This window comes from Manacus vitellinus, unplaced genomic scaffold, assembly GCF_001715985.3.
Source record: "Manacus vitellinus isolate BGI_N305 unplaced genomic scaffold, ASM171598v3 scaffold_30_pilon, whole genome shotgun sequence".
Lineage (NCBI taxonomy): Eukaryota > Metazoa > Chordata > Aves > Passeriformes > Pipridae > Manacus > Manacus vitellinus.
Window position 1 is genome coordinate 1,573,753 of NW_021940291.1, and position 20,357 is coordinate 1,594,109.

The 20,357-nt window shown below is 38.7% G+C and overlaps 1 protein-coding gene across 1 annotated transcript in view; it reads left to right on the plus strand.

Moving 5' to 3' along the window:
* KCNQ1 (potassium voltage-gated channel subfamily Q member 1) overlaps positions 1 to 20,357 on the plus strand; it is a 340,508-nt gene that overhangs the window by 31,419 nt on the left and 288,732 nt on the right. The window contains exon 2 of the mRNA XM_029961027.1: positions 13,624 to 13,714. Within this exon, the coding sequence (XP_029816887.1) occupies positions 13,624 to 13,714 (91 nt within the window). The remainder of the gene's footprint in view (positions 1 to 13,623; positions 13,715 to 20,357) is intronic.

Sequence of the window (20,357 nt, forward strand, 5' to 3'; positions counted from 1 at the left end):
GTAAGTTAATATTTTTGACATCTTAATGTTATAGATGTACTGCATGCTTTCCTCCATGCAATTGAAACTATTTAATATTCAATCTTTTACGTATAATGTCAGGCCTTGCAATGTTAACAATTAACTGGGATTTCATTTATTATTCAAGTCAATATGCAAAAGAATTATTTTTTGCCTTTTCCTGACTTTTATCACTGTTATCAGAAATGCATTGCATGCTGTTAGAAAGCACTTGGTATGTATAATTTGAAAACCTCAGTAGGAGCTGTAATACGAATCATTTTATGTTTGTGTTAACACTGGAGTAGTGGATGGTGCAGTGTGCTGTCTCGTGCACTGGACCTTTGCTTCCTCATGCTGCCTTCCAGTGGTATATCAGAATTATGAGAAATGTTGGAAGATCTTTATAGTTCTAAACTGAATCTCATAGCTCAGCTCCCCTGCAGTTTCCAATGAGGATGTACTTCTGAGCTGGAATCTGCCCTGATTGAAGCCTAAATTCAGTGAGTGTTTAGTCAAATGCTCAGTGTCCAGCTGAATTCAGATGTTAAAGGATAGCATCAAATCACAACCTTGAAATGATGCAGCTTAGGAGCAATTCTTTTTAAGTTCAGGGAGATGGATAGCATAACAAAATTCAGAGGGAGTTCTCATCTAAGATTTTTTTGTTCTGTTCTTTTGATTGCTTTGCAGCCAGTATGATGGGTGACCAAAGCATCTGGTCTAGACCAATGCACTGACCTGTTTTACTGTGATGGAGGTTGCAGGACTAGCAGCAAAAGCTGGGAATCTTAAGAAAATACATAAAAGCTATCCACTGGAATTCTGAATCTGAGGTGTCATTTACATGTGAAAAGTAACATTTATGAATACAGCAAAATGCTTGTCAGCTCCCTATAGAGGGACCGTGGTAGCTTTCCCCTCGTAAGGCTGTGGCCCATCTTCAGATGTGCTATAAAGTGTTGCCATCTCCCAAGTCTTTTTCATTAATTAATTTTGATAAACCCTTGTTCCTGAAGTTACCTGATAGAACTTGAGGTTTCACTACAAGATAAATAGGGTTGCTTTCTTCTACAGCATCAAAAGACTATTCCCAGAAAGCCTTGGGGCTTTTAGAGTGGAAGCCTGATGTTTGAGCAGCTGAAGTTTCCTGTGGCATTAGGTATGCACATCCTGATGTTTTTTTCTTGTATAATGTTACAGTAAGTATGCTTTAAATTGGTGCTGGTTGGTTGAACATGCTAGTAGTTATAATATAAATATGCATTTATATGAACCTGCTGATCATTATAGTGGATAAGTCTTCTAAAATTCCAACTATGGAAAAGTTTGTGAAAGAGGAAAAATGAAACGTGTCTGGCAGCTCCAGCAGTGAGGCTGTTACTGTGAGCACAGCAGGGTTGGTTGTCCAGTTAATAGCTGATTGCTTTTTTTTTTTTGTTATATTACATAGAGCCACTGTATTCCTGATTAGGAGCCCTTCCTATAAGGTTCAGTTTATGAAGCATCTCACACCTTCATCTGAACTTCTCTTACAAGGAAGTTCTTTGCTAGTTGAGTGTACAAGTTTGAAGTCCCATTTGGAAACTGAAGTATTTTGGACACTAAATCACCTTGAAATGTCACTTGAATACAGACCTCAGAACTGATTATAATTTTCTCAAACCCTTTTCTTTTAATGTTTCTTTGTGTAATTCAGGGCAGGCAAGTTCAAATGATGCAGCAGAATTTTTAGCCCAGTGATAGACAATTGGAATTTAAACAAAAGCTAACTTGACTACTGGAATGATGGAAATAATTATCCGCATAATTTTCATCCTGGAAGGTTGTCTGTTGTGTGGTGAGGGCGCAAAGCTAAAGCTCTTTAAGCATAGCATGGATTGCATTTGGAAATTTATTCTGTTTAGGCTTTTTTGAGGAAATGAAGTATTGGCCATTCCTGTATTTCATGGTACATATTTATAGAGATTTTTGTATTTACAGAAAGACTGTCACCATGAAATTAAAAGTTGCCTGTCACTTTCTAGACTCCCTTCATTCTTTTTCTCCAGGGTCACTTGAAGTTTTCATCACACTGAAAGCAAACTAAGAAAGTCAATTTGCCATAGCTTTCAAGTGTTATGTCTTCAGCAAACCCTTTCTCTGCTCTGAAAGTGGAAATACGTCTGTTTGCTGAATTCCTCTGCTTTCACCTTAGGCATGTTAACCTGTCCTGTAGTTTCTCTTCCTTGTTTCTAAACTATGATGCATTAAAGGGTGTCATGTTTCTCCCCCCAACCCCCCTATAAAAGTGGAGCAGAGAACTGAATATGGAAAAGCTCAAAAGACAACAACAATACTGATTTCTCTGAAAGTATCTGTCAAGTATACCTTTAAATAATTCAAGCAGAGGGTATAATGGAAACCCTGGTGACTGGCATTTATCCCAGCTTCAGATCTTTCTCACGGTTTGCACTGATGAAAGTACCTTTCAGACACAGTTATTTTTTAGGAGAAAGGAGTGAAAAAGGCATTAGTGAGGGATCAGGTGGGAAGGTAGGCCACAGTTGCTCATGTCTGATATCACTTTTTTGGCATTTTAAGTAAATCAAATTATGCATCTGTCCAGGTCAGTGTCTCAAGGTATGATTGCTTCTTCCCCATTTGTGTATTTATCTGTCTGTGGCTCTTTAGTCCCTGTTGCCATTTCACTCTGTTCACGACTGAAGAGTAAAGGATGCTGTCAAAAATATCAATATTGTTTTCCTGTCCTGGAGGGGTTTTTAGTGAGCTAGCAACATGGGTGTTTCTTTGTAGGACACATAGAAGCTGATTTGTACTGCAATAAAACTAGTATCCAAGTTTACGTGCACTGGTACGTGAGTTGTACAACATTGTGGGATAGTGCCTTTCTCCTTTGGTGTGGAGGCAATGTTTCCTTTCTTCTGCTTTGTTTTACTTCTTTGGGGCAGGATAGCATCCTTACTTGGCTATGTGCTGTATTCAGAAGCTGGTCACTAAGGAAGAAGTCTGTGAGCTGAGAAGTTGACAAAGTCTATTTTTCTGCAACATTATAAGATGCATATGCTTTAGAATTCATAATACAATGTTAATCTTTTATGGTGGAGGCAAAGTGATTTGTCGCAGTACTGCTGTGATGAAGGTAAGTAGGAGGAAAAAAACCCCAAACAAAAAAACCCAGGTAATACATACATCTCTTGAATTGCTTTGCCAGATGAAGCTAGCAAAATAGTGTCCAGCCAACCCAGACAAGAGAAACCATTAAGAGTAAATACTGTTACTTGTTTAAAGAAATAGTGTGTATTTAACAAAAGTAATGTTTAAAACTATCTGTTAAAAAAGTACAGTATTTTATTTAGAAAGATTTATTTAATTTAGATTTGATAACAGCAAAGCAGAGAAATAGTCTAGTTGGCAGTTTTTCAGAAGCTGAGTTTTACACAGTCTCAGAGGGCTTCTAGTAATTTTCTTTTAATATTTGGAAACTAATACATTTAAACTCTGTTGCCTTGAATCTGCTGTTATAAGAAAAGTGGGATAGTGATGTAGTGAGTGCTTAGACTGACTGTATACAACTCCACCTAGAAAACAAGTTTTACTTGTATTGTGGCACTCAGTTTCTAGAACATACTTCTTTTTTTTTCCCTCCCTCAATAAGAGAACACATCTCCAGAATAGACTGATAAAAAGGGAAGTTGTCCATTGCAGTATGAACAGACTGTTTGCTTTCAGTGGTGATTTGCAACTGATGTATTATCCTAAGCCCTGAGTTTACATTTTGTGTTTGTTTTTGCTGAAATCTACCTTTTGTGTAAAATAAGGCAGATTTCCTGTGAGGTTGATTTAGCCTTGGGCACTTTGAGGGGTGCTGCCTGTTCTCTTGCTGGTGCTGCCACCACCACTGAGTGACTTGGCTTGGGCAGCCAAAAAGCCACAGTTCAGCTCTGCTTGTATGTGTGTGCTTAAACCAAGTATAGGCTGAATTTGGCATCAGTGCTCACCTCGAGATGGGCAGTGTGTTAGAGCTGCAGGCAGTCAATGTCTTTTGGAACACGCTACTGGATGACAGGTTTTGCTTTGAATGATGAGGTGCTACAGAACTTGGGCAAATCTGAATGTGGAACTGAGAGGATGAGAACAGCACACAGGACTGTACTGGTTTCCTACTGGTATTTGGAGTGAGAAAAAGTGAGTGCAAGATAATCTAAACAAAATAACCTGTGAAAACTACATTTTCTCTTCTGCTTTGTAGTGTTTCACCAAATCACAAGAGAAAATTTTTCCAGTCTTCAATTAAGAGGACTAATGACATATTTTTCTCTAGCTAAACCTGACGTAGATGTGAAGAAAACTGCAAAAATTATTTCGATTTCTGGTATTGGGTGACATCCTTTCCCCACTGCGTGTGTGGACTTACTCCTTCCATGTCTGCTGTGTTGGGGTTTCACATTAATGATCAGGCGCATCAGAACCACTGCAGTCTAGTGGTTCACATCCCTTGGGTCATGCACTGGTTTTATATGTAGCATATTCTTTTTCCAATTTCTTGCCCAGTATCTATCATCTTTTTCCTGTTCGTCCATGCCTGTTCTCAAAGGAATCAATACCTCGTTGCAGGATGCAATAACATTGCTTTTTGTGAGCAGTTAACCTTTCCTCTTGAAGCATTTTGACGTCTGGTTTGCATTTCTACTGCAATCATACCCTTTGCCAAGACCTTAAATGCCTTTCCTGCAATAATTCTGGTGCTGTATCCTAAATGACTCTTGATTCATTGTGTGCTTTGGGCTTTGGTACACTGCCCGTAGTTTAAATCATTTTTACAGACTCTAATCTCCCAGAAGAGCCAGGTAAGTCTGATAGAAGTCTTGCATATTTAGCTGTGTAGCTAACCTGTTTTTCTTAATATTGGACTACCCTGTATTGTATATGATCTTTCTCGTACAATAAAGCTGCTTTCTCACAGGGGAAATAGCAGACAGTATTTCTTTAACAAAGAGTCAAGTAGCTGGTTAAAAATTATGCCATTGTTTCCTTCAGGAAGCACCAACTACACTTTGCCTTAGAGTTGGAACAAATACATATTAACAGGAAGCTCCATCTGATAGACCTAAGCTAACACAAACAGAGCATTCTCACTTTGTCTGGTGAAGGGTTTTTTGATGGCAAGTGACAGCTGAGAACAGTGATATGTCTACTAGCTTGGCCTGTGTAGGACATAACAGAGAGGAAGCGTGTGTTGTACAGGAAGCTATTGTAGCCAGTTCCTGGAGGGAATCATGCTTTTCTACGTGAATGCAAGTATACTTCCCTTTTTGCTGGGCATCATCCTGCTGCAGAGGGGCTGGAAGATGGGAAGGGTTTGTGCCCCTCCTTCCTTCCCCTGCCTCAAAAACAAAGCAGAAAAAGATAAGACAAATCTTTAGAGAAAAACCATGCAAAAAGCCTGTGTGGCCAGAAATTTAACCCCCCACCTTTCTTTTCCTATCAGCACTAAGGCATTTATTTATTTATTTGGGTTTTTTATTATTTGTTTTAAACTTGTTTCGTCTGCCTACAGTTTGAGTAGGTTGCTGGTCTCTTCTAACTCCTTGTTACAGTGATGTTTTTTATGCTAATTCATGAACAACTACTGTAGTTAATGAAACTAATGTGTTAATAAAAGAGTCAAAGTTGGCTTAAGATATGGGCAAAGAGGAATTGAAGTACAGGGCTCCTTCATTCTAACCATGTACCTTCACCAGACCAGTCTCTTACAAACAAACTTATTTTTCTAATGGAGTAAGTGATGGAGGACCTCTGGTGTCCACCAGTTGCATAATTGAATGCTCATTTTGTATTCTGTTAGTAGACAGAATACTAAATGAGTACACTGTGCTCTGGTAGTCTATAGTCATAACTGAATTAGTGTCTTTCCAGTATTCAGTTCAGACTTGCTGAAGAGTTCAGTGTAAGACCTACACATACAGGGTGTTTATGTGTGGAAATTTCATGTGTGGAAATTTCAAATTATTTTCTCTGTATGGTGAAATCCTGTTTCTTTTTTAAAAAAGAGCTCTATCTGAGTTTCTCACTTTTAACAGCACCAGTTGTATTGGACACTATACCTTGATGATGAACCGATAAAATAACTGATCTAATAAAATAACTAATACAGGTCGTCCTGTATTAGCTTCCTGGTGATGCTGTTTATGATCACAGAATCCTTTCTTTTATTATTGTCAGCTTTCTTCCATTTGACAAGTTCTATCTGTTCCCCTTCTAACTCTACCTTTTGTTAGATTTTTTTTTTTCTCAAGCAGTCCCCAGATACCTTGAATGAAAGAACAGGAAAGACCTGGTGCCTAGCTGCAGTAAGAAGTTACTTTAAATGAGTTAGTTTAACTGGTTGCACCATGGAAATGACTATGCAGTATTGTGTGAGGTGGTCAGGGATTTATGTTGACTTGCAGTAATATAAACCTCTTTAAGTTTTTCATCAGGATTTTCTTGATGTGAATTAAGTAAGGAATTACTTCTCTGGCCTGGAATGTGGCAAGAATGTATGACAAAACGAGTGATCCTCTTCAGTGTGTGTGTTACCTGAAGTTGTCTTTCTAAATTGTCATTGTAATAACTCTTTGTTGCCTGAAAAGCTGAGTGAAAATGTCCTTTTTTGATGCCGTTGACCTTTCTGTTCAGTCTGAAAAGTACCAGTACATATAAGCCATGGAGATGAAAGATGAAACGATAATGCTGTCGTATGTTTTAATGAACTAACGTGAACTGGATATGCAGCAGCATTATAGTTTGCAAATTATGATGATCAAGATAAGAAGCTGCCCATGTTTAATCCGTGCAGTTGTGTTGTTCATTCTCAATGTCATCCTTCCAGTTCTTGTAAAGCTGTATGCTTAGAGGAGGTTAAACTTTGTGTTACTGTGTTTACCTAAGAAACCTATCACAGTTAAAAGCTTAAATGGCAAAAAATAGTTATCTGCTCTGTAAAAAATCCCAACAAAACAGAATCCCACAAAGCAAAAAAACCAAACCACCCTCTGATTTACAGGGTCAATGACTGATCATGTGTGTGACTGAACAAAGCTGTACGTTCAAAGAAAGACAATCCAGTTGTGCAAAAGTAAGGGCAGATGGATTCAAGAAGGGATCTTAGGTAGAATGCTACCAAAGACGTAGATGCACCTGAAAGATATTTTTTTTATTTACAGAATATTTCTTTTTTAGTTACAGTCATTTTCCCCAGTAGACAGAGAGGATGAACTACAACTAGCCATTGACTTCCTATCGCTCCCCCCCCCCCCAAAAAAAAACCCCACAGATCCAGCTGTTATCAGATAAAATAGTATTTTCTGTATGCAAGGGCACTGAGAGTTGGATACCTTCAAGACTGATAGCTGTAATGAATAAAAGTTGTTAGAAAGAGCAGACTTAAACCAGCTCTTAAACCACACTGAACAAGGAAAATTTCTGGCTTTCCGGAGGGATAGAACTCAAGTTGGGTTTATATAAATCGAGCTGAACTATGCATGGTTCTTTGCATCTATTAAATGTTTTTGAGGTCTCAGCTTAATTTAGAGCCTAATGGCAACCTTTTTCAGGTTTATGGAAAGACTCCCACTGCGAGCATGTAAGAAACACTGCAAGAAGGAATAAAATCTACCCACATTTCAATACTTGTTATGAGAACAGCTGCATGTGCATGAGACTGTATTAATCTGGTGAGTAAGTACTTCCAAGGTGTCTCATGCACCTTTTAAAAAATGTTCCTGGTCATATCGCTGGACATACTTCATAAACCTTTATCAGTTCTCCTACCTGTGACATTTACTAAATGAGCATTGTTATCTCTCAGTAAGTGGTTAATTGTTCCTTTGATCATTCTACACATTGTTGCAAGCCACAAAAAAGACATGCTAATGTTCAAAAGTCGTAGTTAAATATAGAAAAAAGACAGCAGCTCAGAGCTGAAGGCTGCACAGTACTGATAGCTACCTGTAATGTGTCAAGTTCCTGCGTCTGCCATTGAGGTCAGGAAAAAACCTTAAGTCTGTTCTGTAAGTCAGAATATATCCTAGAATAGCCAGAAAACATTAAATCTACTTTTAGCTCATAATATATTCCCTATTTGTTGCTAAATATAGTACATATACTGGCTAGACATGTTCCCTTGTCAGCTGAATTATTCCTTCCTGGAAATGCTCTGGCTTCTAAAACCTGTTGGAGCCAAAAAGAAAAAATCTAAATTGTCTGACTGGCTTCATGGAGTAAGGCAAAATTTTTTATTTATTATATGTTTGCCCACATGCACACACATGCCTGTGCACACATTGTCTCATGTAACTCTCTGTACACCTATGTCTAAGTACGTGCTTTTCACTTTAGCGGGTGGTGTAGCATGGATGCACATCCCATCTCTATATATAGGCTTGGATGTGCATGAGCTCGAAGTGTGACTGGGCTTCTGCACGCTGGTGGTGTTTCATGTGCACTGAGATAGCTCCACTTCTGGGTTTGACTCCACCAGGTATGCAGTGCCTGTGAAAACTGAGTTCAGAAGACATCCACAGAAACTGGCTTCTAGTAAAATAGTGCTGTCTGTCTGAGAGGAAATGGGTCATCTTGTAATAGTCTACCAAAAATTGAGTCCATGGAAGAAAACATCTGCTGTTCTGTAAGTGTCCATGCTGCTTTAACAGTGGTTTCATGGTTTCACATTGAGAAGTACAGAGATAATCAGAAACTTGCAAATTTCTTTGTGTTAAAAGAAATGTAGCACTGTTAAATATGACTTAACCACAAACCTAAGTATTTTTGAACGCGTCTGCTGATGGCATCCATATCTGTGATTTATCTACATGCAAGCAGATCCTACTTTATAACCTGGGAGAGACAATATGAAAAACTTTGCACTCTGTCACCTCATCTCTAGTGCTTGCTTGGCCCCCCAGTCTAAGAGTGAGATCAGCGCTGATGAAAGCCTGAACTCATCATCACTCTGCTTCCTTTCTTGAAGATGGTCGTGTTTGTGCATAGAGGGTAAACAAGCAATGGGTTTGAGGAGATAAAAGATTGGTGGTTTCCCAGAGACTACACCTTTTCTCACTGCTAAAGAAATTCCCGTGTTCTGCTGACTCTCTCTCCTTTAGAGGAAAAATGTGCTGTACTGGGGTGGAGTCATCAGGGCAGATTTAATGGCGAATGTTTGTTCTGTTACCCCATATACAACTGCTGAAATCTGCATGAGGCTGTATGCTCAGCAAAGTTTTCCCGAGTAGCTGATGCTACTGATTAACCATTCATCAGATCTTTAGATCTAATAGTCTTAGATCTTTAGGTCTCTGAATGATACTATGTGGAAGCTAAGGTATTTTTAATTTTTTACTGTGAGACAGAGAAGTGGTGTGGTTTATCTCCAGCTGGCAACTAAATGCCACGCAGCTGCTCACTCCATTACCCTGCCCCGCCTACTGGTGGGGAGGAGAATGGGAAAAATAGTAAAACTCATGGGTTGAGATGAGAATAATTTAATAATTGAAACAAAGGATAATATAATAATGAATGCTACTACTAATAATAATTGCAATGAAAGGCAGGTAGAGAGAGCGAAATAAAACCTAAGAGAAGCAAGTGATGCACAATACAATTGCTCACCACCTGCTGACTGATGCCCTGCATATCCCTGAGCAGCAGTTGGGGGTTCCCAGACAACTCCCCCCAGTTTATATACTTATCATTCCACATTTAGTTTGCCTAATTTAAATGTCCATGTTTAGAGCCCCTTCAACCCACTCAACCATTGAAATAACTAAATATTTTGCACAGTAACTTGTTTCAGATGGTATATAATTTACCTCCTGAAGGTGCCCAGTGTCTGTCACTGACAAGAGGGCTTTGACGTGCAGGTGAGGCTCTGTTTGTCTGAAACAAAGGTCTCTTAACTTAGCTATCTGGAATTATGGGGTTGATTAGGGTAGGGCTGATACATTGGTCTACTAGTATTTGTCTAAAACTGTTCTTGTTGTAAGGTTGTTTTCAGTTGCATTAGTTTGTCTGATATTACCTGGCTGGATGCAGAGTTTACATACTTAGCATCTGTATCAAGGCAAGTAATTTTTTTTTTGAAAACGGAGTAATAGCAATTACAGTAAAGTGATACCAAGAGTGATAAGGTTATTTTGGGCATGTGAAAATTATAATGTTCACTTTTCTGTGGCTTGCCAGTTAAATTTCCCCAGGATGATTTCGCATGAGCAAATTCAAGTTTGAGGCAGAGTCTATCCTTGCAACTGTTTTTTGTAGTTATTTAACTCCTGTGGACTTGTCTGCTGTCTAGGCAGTAACTAAGGATCTGTGTTGCACTTCTGTCTGAAGAAAGAGGAGAAAGCTATCAAAAAAAGGAGAAAAAAAGGAGCAAACTTCATATATTCCATTTTCCTGGTGCCTCATTCCCTTCATATGCTTCAAAAGTGGAAAAGGAAGCCACTAGTACCAAAACAAAACCAGGAGGTTTTCCAGCAAGAGCTGCGTATTGGAAACCACAAACAGCAGGCTCATGCCAGAGGAGGACAACGTGTATTTTTTTTTTAATCTCTTAATTTTGCGCCCTCTCTTCCTTACATGCAATTGAGCTAAGCAAAATAGTAATGCCAGTGTAACAGGCTTAGTATCTTAGCTGTGGTGCTCCACTGGCACAGCTCTGCTAGTGGGCCTTGTGGGTATCATCTCTCTAATGCCAAAGAAACAGATGAGAAGCAGCAGTATCTGACCAAACATCTTTGTTTCGCTTGGCATGATGTGTATTTGTGGGTATGAAGGTGTCTCATGCACCAGCTTGGAAAGAGCACAACAATCAATTGCAAGAGTTTTTGTGGAGGTGAAAAAAAAAAAATTAGTAAGACTGAAATGGATCCATGTGCATGAAAAACCACAAAAGTAGGTGGTGCAGTGACTGGCACTTGATGCAGTTCTTACATCAGCCATCAGTTTCTGTAGTAGTAACAAGCAAACAGATTTGGCAAACGATTAGCCCCAACCCTAAGTTTATCTTCCTGTCACCTAGGGACACAAACTTTCACCTTAAATCCTTATGAGGGTCCCTTCCCTTGTGTGTGTTTGTTTGATAGTCTTTGCTTCAGTGCCCTCTTGTGGTTTCATGTATTGACAGGGTAAAACTTTTTAATACAACTGTTACTATTAAAAGATGTCGTAAGTAATAATGCTCAAAGTGTAATCAGACAGCTTAGACCATCCCTTGCAACTCCCTGTTTTGCTTTGAACTCGTAATTCTCCGTATGTTAGACTTTCTATCCAGAGAGTCTTAGCTGTCTCTGTGCAACTGAACCCATTTATGTTCATGCTGTCACGTGTATTGGTCTTATGCAATTGTGGGAATATTACAGATAGAACCTTTATGTTATGTTTCAAATGACTGAATAATCTTTGCCTTCTCTTGCTTTTTCTGCACAGCTTATTTGTGCTTAGAATGCTCAAAGGTACAAGGTAAAATAAGAAGGTTTTAGAGATAAATCAGAAACATGTATTTATATTTTGCCCAGGTAAAAGTATATTCTCATATATGTGTTTGTGTTGATATGTGATAATGTCTGTCCTTATTATCCGTCAGTTCATTATCTATTTGATTTTTGTGCCGAATTACCTACAAACTTCCTTTCCATGATTCTGTAGTATGATCTTGGAGGTTGAACTCAGTGATCTCAAAGGTTGGAGTTGATCATCTCAGGGGTCTTTTCTAACCTAAATGGTTCAGTGATCATTTTTCAGTGTGTGCACTGGACTTGCCTGCGCTGTGTTTTGAGGTGATCATTGAGCAGCCTAGCTTATCTTGTCGGCCTTAACACAGAGATCTGTGACAGGGTGCATGATTTAGTTACTGGATTAACAGCAAGTTTCTGTTGAGTGCAAAGGATTGGTGTTGCTTGTCTCAAAGAATTGTGAAAAACAGCCCTAACAACCAGCACTGTGTTTAACAAGTGAATGTTTTAAGTCTTGTTGATTGCTCTTGTCATGTTTTTAAAAGGAACACAGACTTCTTTGGGAACTGGGAGCTGCCTGTGCCCAGTGTAGAGGACAGCATCCAGTTTGGGTCGTTATTTGTTTTCTTTCCCAGATGTGTTAGGTTCTGTTAAGGTAAGGAGCAATCCTGTGGGGTAGTGGGCACAGTTGAAGCTGCTCAGGGAAGGAGTCTAAAGGTCGGCTAAAGGAGTCTGAAGGCAGGGCAGTAGGGCTGGGCAGGCTTACCTTCCAGTTGGGGGAAGAGGATTTCTGGGGGTTACAGGCAGTTGGGCTGAGTTTCCTGCAACACCCTGGCTGTCCTGAGTCTTATGTTGGGAACCAGGCACCCCTCCCTAAGGACAAGTGTGTGCTTGCAGCTCAGAAAGCCAACTATGTGCTGGGCTGCAACAAAAGCAACACTGCCAACAGGTGAAGGGAAATGATTCTGCCCTTCTGCTCTGCTCTGGTGAGACAACTCCTGGAGTGTTGCATCCAGCTCTGGGGTCCCCAGCGTGGGAAGGACATCAGTCTGTTAAGTTGAATGCAGAGGAGGGCCACCAAGATGATTAGAGGGATGGAACACCTCTTCTACAAGGAAGGGTTGAGAGAATTAGGATTGTTCAGCCTGGAAAAGAGGAGGCTTCAGGGTGACCTAATTGCAGCCTTCCAGTACCTGAAGGGGGCCTACAGGAAAGATGAAGAGAGACTATTTACAAGGGCAGGTAGTGACAATACAAGGGTGAATGGCTTCAAACTCAAAGGGGCAGGTTTAGATTAGATATTAGGAAAACAATTTTACAGTGAGGGTTGAGGCACTGGAACAGGTTGCCTAGAGAAGTTATGGGTGCCCCATCCCTGAAAGTGCTTAAGGCCAGGTTGGATGGGGCTCTGAGCAACCTGTTCTAGTGGAAGGTGTCCCTGCCCATGGCAAGGGGGTTGGAATGAGATGACCTTGAAGGCCCTTTCCAGCCCAAACCCAATATGATTCTATGACTCACTTGGGCAAGGGGTACCAGGGAACAAATCCTTATGTTCCCATTCTCTCTCTGATAGTTGCTGTGAAATTTTGTTTCATTTAAAAATGGAATATGACCTAGGTTGTGTTTCAAATGCCAAATGTCAGACTTTATTTATTTGGGGCCTTTTAGAAACTGGTTATAAAAGTGCAGGCAGAGCCTCTTAAGCTCTGGCTTAGTTGGGATTTCTCTTTGCTGTTAATTGGAATTTAGAACAGCAAAAAGGCAAATATTTGAAACATGCTGGGGGGTTGTGTGGTGATTCAGCCATAGTAGACCTTACAATGGGAAAGAACAAGGAATGCTATTTTCCTGAGGGGCTAGGAAAGAGCAAATCTTAGAGGGAGGCTAAAGCTCGTGTTATAGTTAATTTCATTTCATAATATCCAACCCAAAACCTCAGTGTCTGATGAGAAATAAACTATTCAACAGGAAGCAGGATCATGCAAAAGAGCTGTATTTTGGGATAATCCAATATCAATGACATTTCTGTGTGGACAGATAATTTGTAATGCCTTGCTTACCTGTCCTCCCTGTAGGTCCTTATTACATTGCATTACATTATTTTAATTTTTTAATTTCTTTTCATTTACAGCTTCCTTATTGTGCTGATATGCCTTATCTTCAGTGTGCTTTCTACAATTGAACAGTATGCAGCTCTTGCTACAGGGACATTATTTTGGATGGTACGTATGTGGACATTAATGTGATTGATGCATGTTTGTTCTTAATGAGGAAATTCTGATCTCTTGAGCTAATACCACATTAAGCAGAATGTTCCTTATGGTTTAGTTGACAAGAGACTTTTTTTGCTTTTCCCTAATGAGTCTGTAAAGCCACAGAAACACTGAATGTCATGGCAGCACAAAAATCAAGTCATACCTTATATGGCCTATACTGAGTGCATCTGTGGTGTGTCCAACACATACAGCTGTTCTAATTAAGCTTGAATCCCTCATACTGTTTGGGTTAATCTTTTTTTCAGCCGTACTGAAGATCAGACCATAGGGGGGAAAAAGTTAAGTGGAAGTCCTTTCTTTTAGTTGATCCAGCTTTGTTTCACAAGTGGAAAACTCGTGTATGTTCGCTGACTTTAAGACAACTTGCTCTACCTGTCTTATACTCTTTCTCTTCAATAGAGGAAACATATTCACCATGTTTATAGCACACTAATGCTGCAACAGATATGCATCAACAAATGCTCCAGGAGTATTATTGTCCTGCTAGCTTAGATTTCATTTAATAGCCTTACTTTTGAAGTTGGAGAGACATGTTTTTAAACATCCAAAAATTTTATAAATTTATTTTGTATAAATTTGTACCTCAGTTGTGGGGTACCCCCTGCTAAATCATAGATTTCTCTGTATTCGTAAATATTTAACTTGTGAAAACACTGTCACTATATTGGAAAAATGCTAACTAGCAATATAAATGTTTGTTCGAAAGAGGATTGTAGGAATGCACCAGATATATTGTCAGTTTATCTATTAAATATTCTGAAGTTCTATAGCTAATATGAACACTGTAAAAATAAGAATATAGCATATTAAATTTAGTGTCAATCATGCTATTTCTACATGAAGTATGTTCATGCCTGGTATATTCTTTTTAACTAAGTTGTAAGATATTTGAACTCATAGGTGTAATGTTATTAGTGCCAGCCAAGAGCTTCTATACACTTACTTCTGCAGTCAGTACCTTTTCTGTTTTGTGGTTTGGAGTTCTGTTTTTGTGTGATTTAAGTTGTTCTGTTTGGTTTTCTTTTAATCCATAACTAGTAGTTACGGATACTTCTGTTCATTTCTGTGATTAATTTAACTTATGATAATGTCTCTCTCGTCTTTGCAATATATCATAATATTTTATCTGTGTGTTGCTTCAGTGAAATAACTCCTAGTGACAACATAACTGGTGAGGTTTCATTCCCTGCCCCCACCCTGTGAAATCATGGAGCTCGTTTTGTTTGTTCCTACTGTGTGCAGTACGTGTTGTCTGTGTCTGGGTAATACAGTCAGTGCAATGTGCATGCCATGCATTCAGGATGACATACAGTGTGTGTAATATGCGGTATGTATAGTGTATTTGTACTATTCTCTATTATCTTGCTCTCTAAGTAGTGAGAGAATCAGTGAATGGTGAATCAGTGTTCCTCTTCTATATAATGAGAAAAACTGTGGTTAATTTTTAACATTGAAATCCTATTCGGGAAAGAAGGAATTGTTTGTTTGTTCACTATTGGCATATTCTGACATTGTTTTCTTAAAGGATTAACTGTGGTAACTTTCATGACACCTACAGGGATTACGGGGATCCATCAATCCAAAGCAGGAGATGGGCCAATGTGCTCTCTTCTCTGTCCAGTTTCGGTGGAACTCTCAAAGGAGTTGTAGTATCTTGAAACACAAATATAAATGTCAGAATCTGGTTCCTGTTGGTGTCTACCTAGTAAAATTTCCTAATCTATTATTTTTGTAAAAGATTTTACTTTGATTTCAAGATACCATAACAAGCTGTCAAAATCAGATGTAACTGAATTCCTTGGGAGGAGATTTAGTCACAGATGACTGGTTGAAGAGAATCTGCAAAATACAAAGAAAGAAGAAAAATAAAGTATAATAGCATGTGGAGATTAAAACACAAAACAGGAAAAAGCAGAGTGCAAGCTTTCAACCCAAATGGTGCTGTAACAAGACATGAAAACTGGGGAGAGCATTCTCTCTATTCCTCTGCAGTGGGAATTAATCTCTCTGTTGTGTTTGTAGAAGGATTTTTAGCTATTTGACAATAATAGTTTTAATTTGGAGCCAGACAATTCCAGTAGGTTGCATTGTCATTGTAGGTGAGCAAATAAGGGCAAGTAACCTGTTTTACAAACTAATACGAAGAGAGAGAAAGGACAAAGGAGCAGCAGTGTACCAGCAACCTACCAGGAGGAGTATGGGAATCCTGAAGAAGGCTTTATCTTGGGCTTAACTGAGCAGTGAGGATGAAGGAACCTTTGGCCATGTAGAGTTTGCAGTTTGAGACCTCAAGTAATCCCATGAAATTTGAATTTTACTGCCCAAGTGTGTGAAATTGAAATAATTGAATTAATGCTTGGAGACCTTTAACTCTTTCTTTTGAAGATTATAAAATTGAGCCCACTTTTCCCTCTAAGCATTCCAAAGGGAGAATTACTGAGGTGTTGTCAAGAGCAGATTGCCTTTTATTTGGATATAATTTCCTGTATAGGGTAGAATTATCTCTAAAAGAATTATGCTTTGTAGTGCATCAAATATAAGGCTGAGATAGTGTTACCAAATATTCAGTGAAATTTTGCCTACTTGAGATTTGTGGACTTATGTTTTGTGGGGTAGGGGGGAGGCTTTGCCCAGGCAGCCATAGGTCTGGAAATGCAAGAAATGACAGTATCATGCTGAATGTGTGGAAATGAGTGCTCAGAGTTAGCATGTGGGTAATGCTGATCCAAACAGCCCCTAGAGCAAGTCTGATCAGACAAGCTTACTGCATGGACACTGTAAACCTGATTCATCTTGAAAATGAGATGGCATAACTGTAAAAGCACGTGTGTGTGTGTTTGTGTATGTAATCTGCAAAATACTGTTGTTACAGAATCCCTTCTATAGCCCGTGTGAGTTTCATGGCATTGAAGATGCATGTTGGGAAAAGAACAGAATCTGTTCCTCCTGATTGAAAAGTTATTTAAACAAGACCATGAAAAACACTCACAATTAAGAGCTGTATTGCTTTATTTCCTCCACATAGCCAAAGTATTTGGCTCTGACCCTGTAAAAGATATAAGCACCCACACAATTTCAGCAGACAGTCTTTTTGAAACTAGGGAGCCTGGTCACATTAAAGTTACTAATAGAAGCTGAGTGTGCCCTTCTTCATGAATAAGAATTTCATGCTTCAATAATACAGTCATACAAGATATTACAATTATATGAAAAAAAGAGCTCAAAAAGTTGTCAAGACTATGTGTATATATTATTTTTATTTTATTCTGGAGCTGCTTATCTTATATCACCTCCCACTACCACAGCAGGAAACAGATGTTATGTTTTCAATATTTTTAAAGCATTAAAAAATGCTTCTGTTTTTTCATAACAACAAGAAAAATGCAAGCTTAACATTGAAAAAATAAAAACAAAGGCAAGTTTATATGTGTTCCAAGTGGTGTTCCAGTTTTAGACAAAAAGCTTACAATTAGTTGCTGAATCTTTCTCTACTTGTCACCACATTTCACAAGGCAAAGAGCCTTGATGAAAGCTATACCTAAATGCAGTTGTAATGGGAGATTAGGAGAGAATTGGCCTTTTGTTAGTTTCCAGAATGCAGTGAAAACTGTTTAAATTTGCATGTGTTTATTTTCTCTTCTTCTCACTAGATGGTGCTGTTGGAGGGGGTTTGACTCCAGTTACTCGCTGGCACTTGCCCAGCGTGAGCTGGAGTCTGAGCCAAGATTGTGAAAGGATCATCATTTTGAAGAGTCCTATGCACACTTGGCCCATGTAAAATGGTGCGGGAGAGCTTTTGCCATGAATCATAAAGAGAATGTGGTATATCTGTGTAAAAATTGATTTTGAAACTACAATGTATAAACTATGGAAAAAAGTAATTCAGAGATGTATGTTCCCAGAGAGGCCATATTTTTCTTTTATTTTCATAAGCAAGGATTTTATGGTGCCAGAACACAGCAGAATGCTGTTATCTCAGCATGATCTAAGAAAATCCAAGTGCCTGATCCAAGGGGATTAAATATTCTGCTGAACCAAGGGATATTTAGTGTGCCTGAAAAAGCTATTTTCTGGTAGGAATCTCATTTCAATATTGATTCCAACCAAATAAAAAAAAAGGTATGTTTTTATGATGAAAGTATAAGCTCTTTCCAGCTTTCTGTTTTCTGCGTTCCTTTTCTACTTTAGCATACTTCTTACGGAAGAGATGAAACAACCTTTAAACATTAAAAAATATAAATTAAGGTAAAAGGACAATTTGTTTTGAGTGGTTAACATTTACTTCATTGGTGTTGAAATTATTCTTACAGTTATGAGAAACTGGCACAGTCTAGGCCTATAAGAAATCTAGTTTTTATTAATTTTTTAATATAATATTTTATTTTGAGTATAAACCTTGGATTTTGTTTACTGGAGTGTCTTGTGGGTCTTGTGAGAAAGAAAGAAAAAGACCTACAGCTTTTGCTTCTAAAGATGGTCTTCACAGAGAACAAATGGGTCAAATAGTTCAAAGTGGTTCCAGGATTTTTCTTTTCTGGTTATCTTCCTCGGTTAAGAAGGTTGAGACAGAGACTTACAATCTGGATATTGGTGCATTTGCATCCTCCAAAATTATGGGATGTAATTAAGTCTGTAAGGAATGTCTGGTGATAGATCTACAGAATGATCTAGTCTACAGACTCTGAAGAACAGCTGTAACTGAGAAAGGGAAGACTTTGTCTTTGCAGCCTCAGCAGAGTCCCTTGGTCTGACCCAAAATGAGGTCAGCTGGTGTAGAAGATGTCTAGTGGGCTCATGGTCTTTAATCCTTTTCCTTTGCTGGATCTCAGATCAACCTGTCCAGGGAGTCACTCACTGTAGCATTTCCTTTCTGTCGCTCCACTGATAGGTGAAGTTGAGAATCCCAGCTTTCAGTCAAAGTCAACCTCTCTACATTTTAGTTCATAGTAACAAAGCCAACTGTGAGTGATTTGAAGGCTCAGAAACATGATAAGAAATTAAAATTGCCCTCCCTCCTTTTAATTAGGGAACAGTATAGCTGGAACAAGGAACTTCCTCTGGATCTGCACCCAGGTGTTTCTTGCTGCACTTCAGCCCGTGGTTGTGATGTTTGTGGCTGAGCTGTGCTGGCAGATAAAGGGAGTGCTTCTAATCTGCCTCACTGCAGAATCAGCTGCCTTGGTTTAAAATGTTGCTGGTAGTAACATCTTAACTTGATCCAGCTGTTCTCAAAGTGATCCCTTGTCAACTCCCCTGGTCTGTATTGGAGAATTATGTGTTTAACATAAATGTGATGTTAAAAGGATTTAATTAATTTGGTTCAGGAGGTTGTGTGAACATACCTAAATTCTGGTTTAAGTCCATTCTGAGCAGGTCAAAAGGAGCCAAATCACATGTTTCTAAAGTGGAAACAAAGTTGTCTGTTAGGGACTGCTGAACCAGCGTAATTAAATGTCTTGTTTGTTGTTTTTTTTTTTAAAAAAAGGTAAACCTGCTGCTATTGTTTGGTGTAGATGAAGTCTGAGCTGAAGAGGAATGCAAGGAAGGAATGAAGAGGTGATATGAAATGAAAGCATTTTTAGACCAGTAAGGGGGAGATGAGCTGCTTTTCTTTTTACATGTGCTAAAAATCAAACATGAATATAGTTTCCAACAACTATAGTTTCCCTGTAAAATCTGCAGAGGGCAGCATTGGACCATGCTGTGTTCTGCCTGGGGTGTCTGATTCTGACCTTGGGTGGTGTCCCAAATTAGGTAAAAATATATTTTGGAAGAGGTGAACTATGAATAAAAGAAATGGTTTTTTCACACGGGCTTGGGGAATTTTACACGAGTAATTAGCAACAATAATTTTGGGAGAGAGAGGTGGAAGAAAAGGGCTGTGTAAACATTGGTGCCAGAGATAACTCTGGCTGCTTTGTGGTGGTAGCTGCAAAATTCGAACTGTTTGGTCTGCCTGATTGCTCATCGTGTGGATGGCTTTCAGGGAAGAAAAAAAAAAGAGAACAATTAAAGCTTTCAGTGAAATGAATTGGACAAGTCTTTGCATGGAGGAGAAAGAAGAAGTTACTAAACTTGTTAATATACTGAAAGATTTCCGGTATGTTATGTCATCCTAGGTATGCTCTTATTTTTGTCTTAGATGTTTCCTATTCAGTTGGGATAAAATAAAAATTTTATCTGTCTAAATGTCTCTAAAGTTACCACCAAAAATTACTTTTAGATGTATATGATAAGAATAAGCAGTGATTTTTATGTATTCCATACATTTCCATACATTTCTTCTAGAAGGTCTAAAAATTGTGGGTTTGAATTCTTTTTTTAGTCTGCTACACTGGAGTGGCCTGGATGTAGAAAATTGATTACTTCCACTTCTGGTTTTTTTGAGAACTATGAAAAAAAAAAAAATCCCTTTTCTTGGATTTCTGTACCCGGAGTAGTGTGGTGGCATACCTGAACACTATCATTTAAAATAAAGTCTACAACTACATCGTTGTGCATAAAAGGAATTGGAATTTAGCATTTATCCCCTCTGGGATGAGATGGCTGTGGAGCACCATTGGTGCTGTGGAGCAGCATTTATTGGGAC